Below are 16,649 nucleotides of genomic sequence, written 5' to 3'. Positions count from 1 at the left end.
TTAAACAGGTCCAACAATTACATGCTCGTTCTTTTAAAGCTTGAAACCACCAAACTGATATAACAATTAGGTCCTCCTCTAAACCAACAAGATAGAAATTTTGTTTATGCCACCTTATTTTATGTTTCACGCTTAGCAAGCAGCACAACACAAAAACCGAATTCGGCGTTCCCCTCCTGAGTTGGGACGAAATTGATTTGGTGACAAAGCACTTCGTCATGATGGTCTTTATCTGAGAGAATAACAGATGAAAGAGAGATCGTTCTCTTGGCTCTGCACTGCGGAGCCACAATTCCCTGCAAAGATATTCGTGGCCATGAATCATTTTGAAACTAGGCGATTATGAAACAATTAATGGTGGTTGATTTGCTCTTGACAGAATGGTTGAATAAACAATAAGCACTAGAAGAATAATTGTCTATATCAAATAAATATTTTTATGGGTTCAAGTATGCGTGTATTACATATTTTGTTTTTAGATAAATTGCGTATGAAACCTTTCTTGAAGTTTAAACATTTGGTAATTGCATTCACCTCTTACTTTTTGACCTAAATGCAAATAGACCCCTAATATTAGATTATTGTAATAAGAAGCATGAAAATGACCAAAATACCCATACAATTATTACTGAGGTTGGTTTTTATGAAAAAATGATACAAGATTTATGAAGAAAAAATAAGGGTTTAAAGTTTCAGCTTTACCTTTGAATGACTGATATGAACGGTAAATTTGAAAAATAAATCAATTTCAGAAAAGGAGGAAGGGCTTGCAGTTGGTACTGAAGAGAACATACACGATGCCATGTGGCTATGAGGTGTGCTTATGTGAGGAGTAGATCCGGACTCTTCTAATATCGGCAAGGGTTAGAAGCTTCAAGTTTTAGCAATGGGCAAATTTTTTAAACTGCCCCTAAGGTTTAAGAAATTGACTAACTATACCTCTATTGTTTCAGTATTGTCTTAAAGTGCCCCTACTGTTTTTGACAATTGACAAGCTCTCTCTACCCTTATGGTGCTAATATTCCATCAAATTCCATGTACATGTGACACCAGGTGATGTATAATTTTTTTTTTCTAAAATGCAATTTTATCTCTCTCTCTCTCTCTCTCTCTCTCTCTCCTTCTTCCCCTTTGTTCTCTCACTCGTCTCAGATTTGTTGAGTATCTCTCAGCTCTACAAGGAACCCAAATCTGCCACCTGCACCTCCACATTTGACTCTTTTACAAATGTTTAAATCTCGAGGGTTTTGATTTTTCTTTCAACAATCTTAGTGGAAGTTTTCTCGCACAAATTTGTACCCCTTTGAGAATAGCCTATGTGTTTGTAAGAAGCAAAGTTTCTCTAGGGGAATGTACTCAAGGAGATTCTATCTTGCCAAAGCTTGGAGCTTATGGATCTCGGTAACAATTCCTAGTAGCAACATGGTTTTCAAAACCGACCCGGTGGCCGAACTGATCAGGGGTCTGGTTATCGGGTTCGACCCAAACGGTCGACCCATTCTGATAAAAAAATTTGAAAAACAGTCAAAATCGTTTGAATGGTCAACCGACCAGTTCAACGGTTTGCTGACCAAAATCAACGGTTTTGGGGAAAAACGGAACTGGTCAGGTGATTGGTTCCCGATTTTTCCAGTTTGACTGTCTGGTCCGGTCCGATTTTGAAAACCATGAGTAGCAACACAGGAATCAGAGACATGATTCATCCGTAGTCGCATCAGGATTGCCTACAACATAGGAATCAGAGATGGGTTCATCTGCCTTTGATGATTTGCAAAGCTCTGAGAGTCTTCAGGGCCTAGTTTAACTATTTCCTTCCTTGCCAGTTGCCAGTCTCAACGCAGTGGCAGAACCGAGACTTCCTTTTTTCCTTTAAGCCAGGCTGTGCCAGGGTGAACTTGGATCAGGTTTCTTGATCTGGGTGTACGTAACGGTAGCAGAGAGTGAATGGAACTTGGATCAGTGCTCTGTTGATTCTTGTCTGTGTGATTCATAGAGCAAAACAACTGCAATGAAGTAGAGAATGGATGGAATTATAGGGGAGTTCGGAGGTGTAAATGAAGAAATGATTCTTGGAGTGTGAGGGAGGTTATTATGGTTTTCAAAAACAAACCGGACTGGACGGTCGGACCGAACCTGACCGGTTCCGTTTTTTCCCAAAACCGTTGATTTTGGTCAGCAAACCGCTGAATTGACCGGTTAACCATTCAAATGGTTTTGACTGTTCTTCAAAATTTAATTTTTTTAATTTTTTTTGTTAGAACGGCCTGACCATTTGGGCGTTTGACCCAGTAACCAAATCCCTAACTGGTTCGCTCACCGGGTCAGTTTTAAAAACCATGGAGGTTATGGAGAAGGGGAACAAGCGGCACAAAAGCTACCGTAGAATGCAACGCCCTGTTTGCTTCTTCACACACACACACACACGCACAAATTGCTTATCTTGAGATGCCTTCAGCAGAAGTAGCAGCAGCTATTCATTCAACCCCAACCTCCCAAACACATACACTCCTCATACGACACAAAGAAGATGCATACAACTTCCGGTGGTCAGAACTTGGACGTTGACACAGAAAATATGCTAGATGTTGTAGTGTTTCCCTCGATCGAGGGAGATAACTGAGGTCTAAGAGTGAACCAACAACCATTTTGGAGAAGCCAATAACATGGGTGAAAAACTGAGTGACATCGCCACTAGGTTCGTTGTTCTCATTGGGGAAGATGACAAACAACACTACTTAGTTGTTTGATTTCAACTCAATGTATGATAGAGGGGAATAATAGGGCGATTGAAAATACCCATAACTCCGATCCTTGATTGAGGTCAAGCGGAGGGGTGGTGCCGGAGGTACACCATCGCTGGTAGAGAGTGGAATAGGGGAGAGCGGAGGCAAGAGAGAGTGAGAGAAATAATCCCTTTTGATGTCTTCGGATTGAAAAATATTAGTTTTGTCAATGCACCTGTTGGAAAATGGGGTCACTGAAACTTTGGAGGAGAAGCTCTAAGGCGCATCTGAAGACACTGTCTTTAGAACGTTATTTGCCCCCACTCAGTTTCACTGAGTTTGCTGTTGGGTTACAGGCAAATCCGTTCCCAGGATACAACAGAGCCTTGGACGAGAATCTGCAACCAGCAAAGTTGAAGAGTCTCCGAAGAAACCTTCTATAAGACTGTAGCAAACCGGACACACACACAGAGAGAGAGAGAGAGAGAGAGAGAGAAAGAAAGTGGATTTCAAAAATGTGTGTTTGAGAAGTCTGATTCATGCTCCTTAAATGGTTTATGAAGAGGTATGAAGAAAAGGTAGGTGTTGGTTTAGAGAAGGCATCTTGTTAAGTTTGAATTGTGGCTCTTGATCACACCCGATCGAATCGTGACCGTTGATTTCATCAACGGTGATCAATGGTTAGCATCACACCAAAACCAAAGTCACCCTTCGCGAGCAAAGTGCGCTTCATTGCACCACACACACGTGTGCACACGTGTTGTACGGTATCAAACCTCCATACTCTCCTATACTATTTCTAAGGAGTGCAAATCAGCTCCTATTAAAATAATGAAAACAAAGCTTATAATTTTTCAATGTGGGACAAGTTCAAAACTGGGTTTTGTAAGAAAAAAACTAATTTTTTCAAACAAGTGTGTAGGTGCAATTTCTCATGTAATTGAGCAATTAAACCCATTAGATTTAATCTCTTATGAGATTAAAATCCAATAGCACCGGTTAACCGATTTCAGGATAGGATCCTAGAGATCAAAACCTGCAACAACCTCATTGGCATCAATCCTAGACTCCCTTGGAAATTTAAAACTCTTAACTCATTTCAATATTTCATTCAATAACCTCATTGGCGTCATTCTTTCGAGCAGCAATATCGGGAGAGACCATAGATTTGTATTTGTAGAGCAAGGTACATCGAAAGGAGACTAGTAATCTGCTTCCTATTCTTGAAAATTTAAAGAAGAATGATGAATAAAATAATCTTTTTAATCCTTTCATTAACGGATACTGTCGGTGACGAAGATTTAATCAATTGTTAGAAATAATAAAAGTAATTTAAGAAAATACTGAAAGGGTGTAGTTAGTCGATTTCCTTAAGGTAGTTTAAGAAATTTTACGTTTAGCAATTTGCCTAAATTTTTATAGGATCAGGTCAACTCAATCCAGTTCACCCGGCCCAAGCTCGGCCCACTACAGATTTATTATAGTCATTTTGCATTCTATAAGTAAAGAAAATGCTATTATTGAATATCATATCAACTTATTTAAAATTGTAAATCGAGACTCGAGATCTTACAAAAAAAAAAAAAAATCGAGACTCGAGAGAGGTTAAACTAGGCTAAGCTCAAGCGCATATTGTAATCATTATTAATGTATAAAGCTGTATGCACTGATGTAGAATTAGTGGCATAGTAAGCAAGCTCTTTACCTATAGGATGGCTTTCAGGTCGCCAATGATCCAGGTTCGCATGCCGGAACTCGGGATGGCGCAGGTCGATGGCATCCTCCAGTCTACCATGTGGGTTGATACGATCGACCGATGGTTGCATACCGTTTACTTGAATGAACGTCGAGGATGGTGGCAGAAACTGCGCAATGTGTTCTCTTTGATAATAATCCCTGCACGCAAAGTGTAATTTATAGTTCAAAATAAATAAATACAGAGCTCAATCTGCAATTTTTTTCATGATAATTAACTAAACACCTTTCAGGAAGAAGGCCAATTGATGAATCCAAAGAGTTTATCCTCTGGAAGTGTGGTGGAAATCGATCAAAGACACGGTTTGAGTTTCCTGTAACAAACCCGTTTACGTTCGAACTCTGAGGTGGCAGAAACACCTGATTGTTAGACATAAACAAGCAAAATTAATACACAATTAATAATATTGTTTTGATTCAATTAATTAAAGCAACACAACACAAGAAGCATAAATGTTGAAAGAAAAAAAATTATATCTACGTACCTGAGTAGAGCTTGGCTGGACATTAGTTGAAAAACAATTTCCTTTCAGGGCAAGCTGTTGGTTCGCAAATGGAAATTTTCATGAGTTCATCCGATTAAAGAAGCGAATAAGTTAAAGAAACACGACTGAACCAGTATGTGATACCTTCCTCTCTCGCACACGTCTCAAAGCCTCTTCTAAGATATACTCCTGGAGAACAGCTTCACGTAATGTGGTGATCGGAAGAGCATCTCCTTCAAAGCTCCTATGAGAGCAGGTAGCTAGGGTGTTCAGATATCAATTGATCGCTTCTTAATTTCTTCCAGACATAGGGTTTCTTTTGGAGACTGAAGTGGAACTAATTAATTACAGACTGGGATAAAAGATTAGTCCTACCTCAATTGCGTTTCGGCGTCCTTCAATCGAAACTGCCATCTACCCATTTCATTTTGAAGATCCTGTAATCCAGATGAAGTAGTTCTGTATGAATTATTAAGTAAAAGAAGCTTGATGAAGAGGTGACTTACTTGATAAAGCCCAAGGTTCACATTCAAATCAACGTACCTCAATTTGACAATTGATGCTCCTTGTGCTGCGGCTAACTCGACTAGTATTCAACAAACGGAGATGAAGGAGAATTTTTTTTTTTAAAAAAAGAAGGATAGACGGAAAGAAAAAAAAATGAACTCATGAAGGAATATATTGAGTAAAGGAGAAATAAAATCCACACCATGTTGCTCGGGTAGCTAGATCATATTCACACTTCATTCTGTCAAGATCTCTTTGGAGAAACTGCGAATGTTTAAACCAAAAATACATCAACACCAAGAAAGAAGAAGAAGAAGAAGAAGAAGAAGAAGAAGAAAGTTAGCAAGTATGTTGTAGAAGGTATTTACCTCTTGGTTATGTAGGCTTTGTAATTATATATTATGGCATCCAGCAAAAGCAAAGAATCAGATCGATCCATGTCAAGGGACAAAAGAAAAAACCATCAACACATCAAGTAATAAATAATCTGTTAGAAACCTACAAAAGCAGTAGAGATGAGAGATGGCAAGCTCACCGTCCTCTCTCATGCTCTGGAAGATTTATGTATCGGGACAGAACGTCTTCGATCCTGAGCAAACAAAAAACCGAGTAAAATTTTAAAATAAACTATCTAGATACAAAAAAGAACAGAGAATGGATTTAGTCCAAAGGATACAATGGAAACCTTTTTTTCCCCGAGAAGAGGTTGACTTTTCCGGAGGGGGAAAAGACGATGAGAGCAATATCAACATCACAGAGAACAGAAAGTTCATAAGCTTTCTTAACGAGTCCATTTCTCCTCTTGGAGAAAGTGACCTGCCTGCTCGTTGGGTTCTCGATTTTCTTAATTTGAAGCTTTACTCTGCCCATATTCTCTATATTTGATTTCTCTTGTTTTTTTCTATTGGGAAAACCCGCGATCTTCTAAGAGGACGGTTAAGGAAACACAAGCAAATTGAACAGAGGAAGATGGAGCACTGGAGCTCTCTCTCTCACACACACACAGCTGATAATAAGTGTATAAACCGTATGAGTGAAAACTATTCTTAGAAAACTACTAAAAATTAGAAGAGATGAAGGACAAAAACCAACTACAAAAAGAAAAATAAGATGAATGAAGAAGGAAGAGGAAGACGAATCAAGTATGAAGGAGATTTATTTTATCAGGCAATTCTTTTGCAAATGACGACGACCGAGTTGGAGAAAGCTTGAGAGATATGACGGTATATGGTTAGGGTTGTAAAGCTTCCTTTTTAAGCCCGACTTATTCGCGTTCTCTCTCTCTCTCTCTCATGAAAATTTGCTGGTGTTATTATTTACCTCATTCATTGTGTAATCTTTCTTCCTTTCCGGACCAGAACTAGGTCCCGGTCTATCATTTTGTTAGCTCTCTCTCTCTCTCTCAAAATCTCATGAGATTCTAAATCAAATAACGCCTTTCAATTACCCCCAGGTTTCTGGCATGCACTGCAACGCTAACAGGTTTCTGTCGAGGAGGAGAATTGCTTGCAACGTGGTTAGAGTTTGTTGTTCTTTTTTTTTAAGAGCAATTTGAATTTTGAGCACATGCCATTTTTGATATTTCACTGGCACATCCCGGGTGAAAAAAAAAAAACAAATCAAATTAGTATTAATTGCTTGTAAGTTTTTATATATATTAGTTTTGCACTAATTAACAAATCAGGGTAATGGGTATGAGAAAAGAAATTGCATTGAAGAAAAGAAGATATAATTAAATTAAAAACAGAATAATTGTTCCATTTAAGTCCACATCAAAAAAGGTAGAGGAACCATGACCATCACATCCAAAGCCAGTTAATAAGAATAATGATAAATAAATAAATAAATAAAAGATATATTATGTAAATATCATATTTTTTTAGATTTAAAAGATTTTATGTTTTTTAAATGTTTTAATTTGAATAAGGAAAAAAGTATAAATAAGAATTGATTTTAGAATTGAATGACCAATGGAATTCTTTACCATTTTTTCTTCTTTTTTATTTTTTTTGCTATTTTCTTATGATAAGTGTTAGACAATCCTTGTACAAATATTGTATGTTTACACATGAAATAAAAAAAAAAAATGTCTAGCCTAGAATCTCGGTCTGGCCCAAAAATTTTTGGGATTGGGCCTAGGTTTCTTGTTTAGGCCTGGGCTCGCAACTTTTAGGATTGGACTTGGCCCAATACGTTAAGGTTGATCTTGCACGTGCCATTATACTAGCTATGATGAAGACTTTAATCAATTTTAAAATATAATTTTGAGGTATAACCGTATAAGTGATATTTTATTACCAAGGGTAATTTGGTAAAAAGAACCATTTTGTTTTAATTCCATCTAGCAAACCCGTATAACTTTTCTTTGGTCCTATTTTTGGTTCTTTTGAACAAACGCAATATAGTTTTGGGTAGGGGTGGATTCAAGCCAAGCTGAGTCAAATAGTATTAGGTTCAAGCTCGAACTCGATTCGAGTCAGAACTTTGAGTTCGAGTTTGGCTCGGTTTAGCTCGTTTTATATTTTATAAGTATTTTATTATAAAAATAAAAATTATATATAAACAAATTTTATTTTATATTTAAAAAATTAAGAATTATAATATTTTTATTATATATATTAATAATCAAGCCATTGAATTGGGCTCGAGCTCGGCTGAAACCGAGCCGAGCCAAGATCGAGTAGCTCGTTGCCACCCCTAGTTTTGAGTAAAATATTTAAACCTCCCCTGACATTTCTGAAATGTACTTAAACCTCCCCTCATCTTTAAAAGTTGCAAAGACCTCTCCTCACTTTTGGTGTAAAAATTGCTTACTGACCCCTTCTTAGTTGCATGTTAAATACCCATGAATCATGTTTGGGTAAAATACTTAAACCTCCCTTAACGTTTCTGATAAGTACTTGAACCTCCCCCCACCTTTAAACGTTGCAAAGACCTCCCTTTACGAGTAGAACCAGGTATTAAACAAACAGTGAAGTTGCCTATATAAACAATAACAAAACAAGGTATGATCTGTTCTAGACTCAAGTACAATTTATATATACTTTTTATTCATCTTGTTTGCTATATAAACAATAATAGATCAAGAAAAATCAAGAATAAAAAAAAACACAAAAAACTTAGGTTAATAATGTATTCAACGTATGAAAAAAAAGCTACATCTAAAAACTTAAAGAAAATCAAAGTAAACTCAAAATATTGTGTGAAATCAACTTCAAAAGTAGGTATTCTTTGTTTGCACACAGGTTTTTTTGTAGAATCCGTGAGAATATTGAATTGGATGGCAGAACTGGAAAAGAGGAACTAAGTGAGAATTATTTCAAGTGATGGCAGAATAATCCTAGAAGGATAATTTTGGTAATATGAAATTTTAACTTTTCTGGTAAACACATAAAGGTAGTCACTAGTTTGGGAATTTTTCACTCTCCATCCACTAGAATTAATGGAAGGGGTCAATAAGCAACTTTTAAACCAAAAGTGAGGATAGGTCTTTGCAACTTTTAAAGGTGAGGAGAGGTTTAAGTACATTTCAAAAACGTCAAGGGAAGTATAAGTATTTTACCGTTAAAGCATAGTTTTCGAACGTTGTTGATTCAATGGTTGGACTGTTCGGCCTGAAAATCATCCAGGCAATTAATTATTTGATTTAATTTCACTCCTAAACCGTTCTTTTGCGGAAAATGTTGATTTGGCCAACCCACTTGTTGATCCAGGTTATCTAATTAACCATTGACAGTTATTTTTTATTTTTTTTAAATTGTAATAAATCATTCATTCGGGCTGAAAAATTGAACCACTAACCCGAAAAATAGTGGGCAGCTCCAAGTTTGGATCGGTTTTTAAAAGATTGAGTTAAAGGGCATATGAGATATTCCCGTGTACTCATGACATAGGCAGCGGCAAGTGGTTAGCAAATTAAAACTCGCCAAAGTATGGTTATCTCTTTACACTCTTTCTCTAGTATTTTCAAACTGTTGTTTACCAGTTTCATCTCACCCTTGGTCCTTGGACAAAGATTATTGGTTTGGTCAATGACCCATTGATCTGGGTGGTCAAACTGTTAATTTATTTGACTGAGATAATAGTTTGGTCGTTTTATATTTTAAGTATTTTTAATTTTTTTATTATTTTTTAAATTAAAATAGACCATCTGTTCGAACCGGACGATTAAACTACTGACCTAAAAACCAGTGATCAAAGCGGTTCGAGTTGCGGGTCGGTTTTTAAAACTTTGTTTTTCCCTGTTACGATTTCCTAATAACGGCAAGGTAGAACGGCGGACCACCTATCGTTCAGAAAAATATTCTCCACTTACCCGCCAAACTCGAAAACCAGTTAGTTGAAACCGAAGTGGAGTACCTTCTCTCATCCACTGGTCTTCCTTACCTGTCATGCCCTCCTTAGACCATCGTCTCTCACTCTCTCTGTCCAAGTGCATTTTCTTTCCACTCATTTCTTGGTCTCTGTGGCGATGAGTAGACCAGCTTTCCCATCTCCAAGCTATTCGTACAGTGGGCATGAATCTTATTCCCGATGGATCGTTCCAGTAACTTTATGGTTATGTGGCATGTAATCTTTATAATTTTTCTCTGCAGCATTCCTTAATTAATCGTTTCTGAAACAAGACGTGCTCATGTTTCTTGCAGTTTCGTTGAGTTTGCGGTATGGGTATTACGGGAACAGCCATTTGACGTTGGGACCAAATTCGTCGCGGTTGTTGAAGGCAAGTTCTATCTTTGTAGACGAGATTCAGATTAGAGATGATGTAAAGAAAGGGGTTTTTCTTTATGGGTTCCGAGAAAAGCCAGAATTGAGCTTGGAAACTAACTGGAACGTCTCAAATTATGTCATTATTGGATCATACCGTAAACAGGTATTATTCTTCTTTCGTAATATTCAACATCTTCTCTGTTTTCTATTTTATTTTCAATTTTATTCTTCCATCTTCTCTTTTTTTTTTTTATTTCCCCTATTTTGATAGATGATCTAAAGAATTGTGGACTTGAACTATTCTTGTTTTAGGAATTCGCATTGTGGTTGAACGAGGGATCAAGGATCAGTTTGAGATGGGAAGTTCAGAGTAGTAATTTTAGTGATAGTGACCTCATAATTCTTGTAATTAAAGGTATTGTCATTTATATTAGATTTCTGGGTTTTCCTTAATCTCACGAAATCATTAATTATGTTTGACTCTTCCATAGGAGAGCGGAGTTTCAAAACATTGGTTCCATATTCCACAAATTCCTCCCATTCCCTCGTTCTCAGCAGTCCAACAAAAGGTAACACATTCCAGAATCTATTCATTCAAGGAGAGCATTTTATTAGCTAAGAGAAAGTAAATTAAGCTGAGTTTTTCTTTTCTTCTTCTTCTTTTTTTCTTTAGTACCAAAAAGTTGTCAAGTTCTAATTCAAGGAATTTCTTTACGATTTACAATAGACCCATGCTTAAATTTTAGTTGAACTCTTCAAATGATAGCAACAACAAGAGAGAAGAAACTGTGTATGTTCTGTAATCCTATTTAGTTTCTTCTGAATCGAATGCCAGGCAAGGGAGAAGTTGGATTCATAATTGAGGAAGCTGACAGTTACTATGTAGAAGTAGTGAATACGAGTCCCAAAAGCATTACAATGGCATTGAGCATCAATGTCTGGTCAAAGATGTATGACACAAGCAAAGCAGCAAGCAATTGTTCAACAATAAATGGGTCGTGCCAACTCAAACTTCTCTTCCCCAGAACTCATTTTGTCGTTCTAACAACTCCCAATCATGTAATAACTCAATCCTTTCTCATTCACTTTATTATTTCGGTTTCCAAACCAGAATTAAGCTTCCTAACTGCTTGTGCATAAATAATCACAGGGTGTTCTTGATGAATGGTATATTGAGCTCTCCTTCATTGCTCGCCTGATTGCTTATATTGCAATTTTAGGTATTACACAGTTTCAGATATAAACTCAACTCTTTGTCTGCTCTTTGAAAGCTTCCAGGGACTTAATGAAATGGGCTTTGTCTCTTTGCTGCAGGATTTATTGTGGTTATCATTTCACTGATTTTGAAATATCTAGGAGCCTGTGAAGGCCAGACAATGGTGGAGAGAGAAACAGAGGAAGTAACAGAGAATGAGACCAGTCCATTATTGCCAGAGAAGAGAATTCAATTTTCTTATGGGACGGGTGAAGAAGAAGAAGATCCTGAGTCAAGAATGTGTGGCTCTTCAGAGGACTTGTATGATGGAAAGATATGTGTGATTTGCTATGACGAACAACGGAACTGTTTCTTTGTTCCTTGCGGTCACTGTGCCACCTGCTATACATGCGCCCAAAGGTAATATGCAAAGAGTTGGAATTTGTTACATCAAGCTCATTCTTCAGTCCATTTAGGTAGCTCACAAGGATGCATTTTGCAGGATTGTGGATGAAGAAAACAAGGTATGCCCCATATGTCGAAGGCTCATTCACAAAGTAAGAAGATTGTTCAGTGCTTAAGAGGAGATAATTGTTTCTCTCTCCATAGAGGTTTTGCTTCTTGTTTCTCTTGGTGAGAGAATGAATGGGTTGCCCCCATTCAGGGTTTAATACCTGAGCAAGAGATTGATGGCTTTGTAATTGAGTTAGAGATTTTAGTAACTTGTGCGTGTAACATAATTAGGACAATAGATTTCTGTTTACTCATGGGGTCATGAAGATTCCTCAATCACTTTTCGAATAATTGAGAGTAATTAAGCTGTATTGGCTTAGGATTTGGGGTCGGCTCCATGCCCAGACGGGAACATCTATATGCTTCCTTCCACGGTTCCACTCCATCCGTTCTTGTTCTGTTCTCATTTTTCTGGCTACTACTGTGTGTCGTGTGATGGAATGATGACTGAAAATTAAAGTTATAATGCGCATACCAGGGAAGGGAGAACTTGGCAATTTCTCCTCATTTGTAAAATTGAAGTCATCATTCCATCTACACTAACAAGTCTTTACGGATTGAATCTGGTGGAGGGAACAGAAAATTGCCAAATTCTCCTCATTTTTAGTTGGATCCGGGCCTCCGTCGTGAAGTATGGAGATTATCTTTCCAACATGTTCCCCATCGAAGCTCTCTAAAAATGGAAAAAAAAATGGTGATGACTAGAAGATGGCTTCTTTTTTTTTTCACGATTTCAGTTGTATAAGTATTGTGCTGCGTTAACATAAAATAGGAGAGGATTGAAAGTCAGACGAGCCAAGGTGGTTGTTTGAATCGAGTTGTTTTTTTTTTCACGATTTCAGTTGTACAGGTATCCGAAATAGAATTCTCTGATGCTTAAGTTATATACGTGAGCAAAAGATTGCAACACTAAGCAAGGGAGGCTAGGTTGGTGATGAAAGTAAAGAATGAAGTGAAGGCAAAATGAGAGCTATAATGAACATACCTGGAGTGCGATTCACCGACTTATGGTGAAAGTTAGATAACCATTTTGTCGTCTTAACCTGTCAACACCTTTTGTGGGTTATAGGTTAGTGTGGAATTGGGCATCGTAACCCGATTTTTAGTTCATCTTGCATCACTAGTTCTCCTTATGGTTAGGTGACCGGTTCTGGTTTTACTCCAAACGGGATCTTTACCAAAAAAACATTGATTTGGTCAGTAAACTGCTGACCTAGTCAGTTGAACCATTCAAACCGTACAATGGTTTTGACTATTTTTTATTATTTAATTTTTTTTTATTTTTTTGTCAGAACGGGTTGTCTATTCGGTTCGAACGGTCGGATCATTCAACCCGAAAACTAGACCCCTGATCAGTTCGTTGTCCGGGTCAATCTTAAGAACCTTGGTTCTACTTACCAAAAATGGCCCACTTGGAGGTATCAATTTCATGGCACACTCAATGGATTAGTTGCACTGTCCTACCTATTTAAAGTTTGAGAACAGGTCAAGGACGTTGTGCCGTCAATGCTTCTATCCATTGGCTTTACCGATAGAACTTGCACCGGCTCCAACTATCTTGAGGGCATAACCGACATCTTGGGCTTGGGGCACCGCTGTAATCTGCAACGGTTCGCTCCCTTAGTCAAGTAGCGGACCAGCTCTCGTTGTTCCTCAGACGACTAGGGGGCATTACCAACCCCCATCTGCTTCTCTCTTGACAAATTCAAGCACTCTTTGAATCTCTTTTCAAAGTCATTTTCATCTTTGTCTCATGGTACTTGTTCCCTATTAATTTCCTGTCAGTATTTAGCTGTGGATGAAATTTACCACTCGAGTAGAACTGAATTCTTAAAGAACCTGACTTGCCAACAACACCTCGTGGTGCGATAGGGTGCTCACCCTCTCTAGTGCCCAAGTGGTTTCCTCACAACTACATACCACTGTGTATTGGGAAACATCTCCTGTGAATACTAACATACAAGTATGAGAGATGTTCTCATTGTGTGGTTGAGACAAGTTGTGACATTAGTGTGAGGAGCAGATCCAGATTCTCTTGGAAGCTATTTAATATGAGAGATTCTTGAAAGTTGTTATCTGCACAACAAACTTCAATTAAAAAAAAAAGCACCAAGTATGTAGTTGAAATCTCCTACCAACATAACACGTTCCAAGTTCCAACGCACATCCAAAATGATCTTACACTGCACATCTGAGACTAGGACCCATCATAAAAATGAGACACTATATATGAGATGTTCAATGTTAAATGATGCTGAAAGGGTGTTGAAAAGTATTTTATTGATAGGAGATTCGGAACTGAAGCAGCTCTTGATTAGTGTCCCTATACTTTTGTGCTGTATGGGAAAGATCATTTAGACATTCAAAGATTAATTTAAGAAATTAGCAGAGGTGTAAGTTGAGGCCATGTTTTGTTCAACTCTTTTTTCTTTTTCATTCTTATTCAAGATGAAATTTTAAAATGGACAAGAATGGGTAAAAATGAGTATAATGAGAAAATATTGCTATGACCCAAATACTTTCTTATAAATGAATTCTTTTTAAATTGGCTAGTGCCCTATGTTGCTTATTTTCATTTTTAAACAAAACCAACATTTTCGAACTACTGTTGACCTGGACAGTAGGACCATAAACCATTTAGGCAACCGGTTCAGTTTTACCCCAGTTCCCAACAAAAAACTATTGAATTGGTCAACAACCCATTGATCCGAGCAGTTGAACAATCAACCTATTTGACCCATTCAATGGTTTTTGGCTGTTTTTTATTTTGATTTTTAATTCTTTTTGTCGGAATGGGCCATCCGTTCAAATCAGGTAGTCGAGTCGTCAACTTGGAAACTAATAGCCTAAATGATTCCGATTCTGGGTCAATGTTTAAAACATTGAACAAAGCTGTGTTAGCGGTCATAAACTGCCAACCTAGGTCTCCAAAATCATTGCATAGATGTTTACCGATGGATGGTCGACAATCAATGAACATTAATGGTGGTGGTTTTGTAGATCTAGGAGTGAGGGTGGTGATTAATAATTGTTATCATAGAGTTTCTTTAAAGAATGAAAATGAACAAGATGAGGCATGATTATTTTTCATGCTGCAAGATGCCTCAATTTTTGTGTTATGGGTCGATTTTTCGTTCTAAAAAAAAGATGAGGCCCATGGCAAGAATTTTGTAACCAAATTCTTTAATGTTATTCATTTTACCCATTCTTACCTAGAATGAGAAAGAATTAAAAAAAAAATGAGGCACAAAGCAGCGAACCAAACATGTTCGGAGTGACCCAAGAGTAGGCAACCACATTGCCACATTGTCAGATAAGATAGGCTAATTAGGTGTGTTCGTCTAAATGCTTTTGTTTTCTAAAACAAAATCAATTGACATGCCAATGAAAAAATGTTGTTTTTTTGACATGAAGATTGTCATAATATTTATTAAAAAATAACTTTTAATACATTTCAATAAAAAGTAACTTGTAAGAATATTTATTAGGGTAAATTGCTAAAGCCTCCCTTGAAGTTTTTGGCAGTTACTATAACCTCTCCTGAAGTTCGATAATTGTAATCACCTCCCTAAACTTTTTAAAACAATTGCAAGTTGATCCTCTCTATTAGAATTCTCAAATAAGAGGCATGGAAACGTCCAAAATATCCATACGATTACTTTTGACCAAAATGTTTATTTTCCATATTTTCTCTTCATATAAATGCTACTCCAAACCCTTCCAATCTCTTTTCTAAAATTGATTTATTTTTCAAAATTGCCCTTCAAATCAATTGATGAAAGTTAACTTCTAGCTTTAAACTCTCTTATTTATTTTATTTTTCATAAATTTTATATTATTTTTTTCTGAAATCAGCTTACTAATAATTGAATGAGTATTTTGAACATTTTTTGTGCGAGGATTCTAATCAAGGGGTTTACTCATAACTATATAAAAAAGTTCAGCGGATGTATTACACTTGGCGAGCTTGAGCTCCCTTCATATCACTTAAAACGAGACGGGAGAGCTCGGCCGGGAAGGCCGAAGGATACAAGATTAACTCATGTACGCCCATGCACACCTTAGACAAAAAATTGACCACTCTGTTAGGCTCTCTAGCTATATATGAGCAAAGGAAAAAAACTCAAAACGCCTCAAGGCCTGGATTTCTGCGATGTGCCACCAAATTCTCCAAGGGGTCTCCACCGCTCCAATTATACTGTTTATGGCAATGAGGGAGTCCGATTGGACCAGAAGCTTCTTGATGCCTTTACTTTTCGCTTCCACGACTGCTCTATGAATGGCTTCCATCTCTTGGACCAGAATAGGGACAGGCTGCATTCCAGCAGCCACAACACAAAGAGGGGACCCAAGGTGGTCCCTTATGATAAAGCCAAAATCACAAGTCTGACTCAGTTTGGAAAGAGTACAAATGCAAATATGTTCATTACAAATATATAAAAATAATACAAAATATAAAGTTTTGCATTCTAGACATTTGCATTTGTACTTCTTCCAAACTAAGTATCTGGGAATCATTAAGGCTATGTTTGGTTTAAGGGAAAATATAGGAAAAGGAAGGCAAAGGTAAGAAAACTTTAACAAACCTTGTATTAATTTTCCTGTCTTTCCCAACCTTTTCCTTCAAACCAAACATAGCCTAAGAACCCATCTATGTTGGCACACACCATTCCAGGGGGAGGGGGGTTCCAAGAGTGCCAAGTCTTAATAGGATTCCTGAAATGAACATGCATGTTCCATCGATCAAAAAAGGCTTTGTTC

General features: G+C 37.3%; 2 protein-coding genes across 3 annotated transcripts; one reads left to right on the top strand and one right to left on the bottom strand.

The window, feature by feature from the left end:
* On the bottom strand, positions 1–6,782 carry LOC104609694 (agamous-like MADS-box protein AGL104). Its single transcript, XM_088888879.1, has 11 exons — positions 6,156–6,782; positions 6,006–6,059; positions 5,839–5,854; positions 5,673–5,734; positions 5,507–5,549; positions 5,339–5,400; positions 5,108–5,207; positions 4,964–5,017; positions 4,705–4,838; positions 4,429–4,619; positions 1–296 (listed from the first exon to the last, which is right to left on the bottom strand). Exons 1-11 carry the CDS (start codon positions 6,338–6,340, stop codon positions 229–231), a joined length of 969 nt encoding a protein of 322 aa, XP_088745005.1. The 5' UTR covers positions 6,341–6,782; the 3' UTR covers positions 1–228.
* Positions 6,783–9,844: 3,062 nt separating this feature from the next.
* Positions 9,845–12,207, top strand: LOC104607564 (E3 ubiquitin-protein ligase APD2-like). 2 transcript variants are annotated; one of them, XM_010273230.2, is made up of 8 exons: positions 9,845–10,035; positions 10,117–10,343; positions 10,493–10,595; positions 10,672–10,749; positions 11,016–11,239; positions 11,331–11,400; positions 11,495–11,795; positions 11,878–12,207. In XM_010273230.2, exons 1-8 carry the CDS (start codon positions 9,942–9,944, stop codon positions 11,954–11,956), a joined length of 1,176 nt encoding a protein of 391 aa, XP_010271532.1. In that variant the 5' UTR covers positions 9,845–9,941; the 3' UTR covers positions 11,957–12,207. The 2 variants fall into 2 exon arrangements, with proteins under 2 accessions (XP_010271532.1, XP_088743411.1); XM_088887285.1 differs by having other exon boundaries at positions 9,883–10,016.
* The last annotated feature ends 4,442 nt before the right edge of the window (positions 12,208–16,649 follow it).

Source organism: Nelumbo nucifera, chromosome 5 (assembly GCF_055504915.1).
Source record: "Nelumbo nucifera cultivar China Antique chromosome 5, China Antique-T2T, whole genome shotgun sequence".
NCBI lineage: Eukaryota > Viridiplantae > Streptophyta > Magnoliopsida > Proteales > Nelumbonaceae > Nelumbo > Nelumbo nucifera.
Note: the sequence above shows the minus strand (reverse complement) of the source record. Positions and strands in the feature narration are given on the sequence as shown.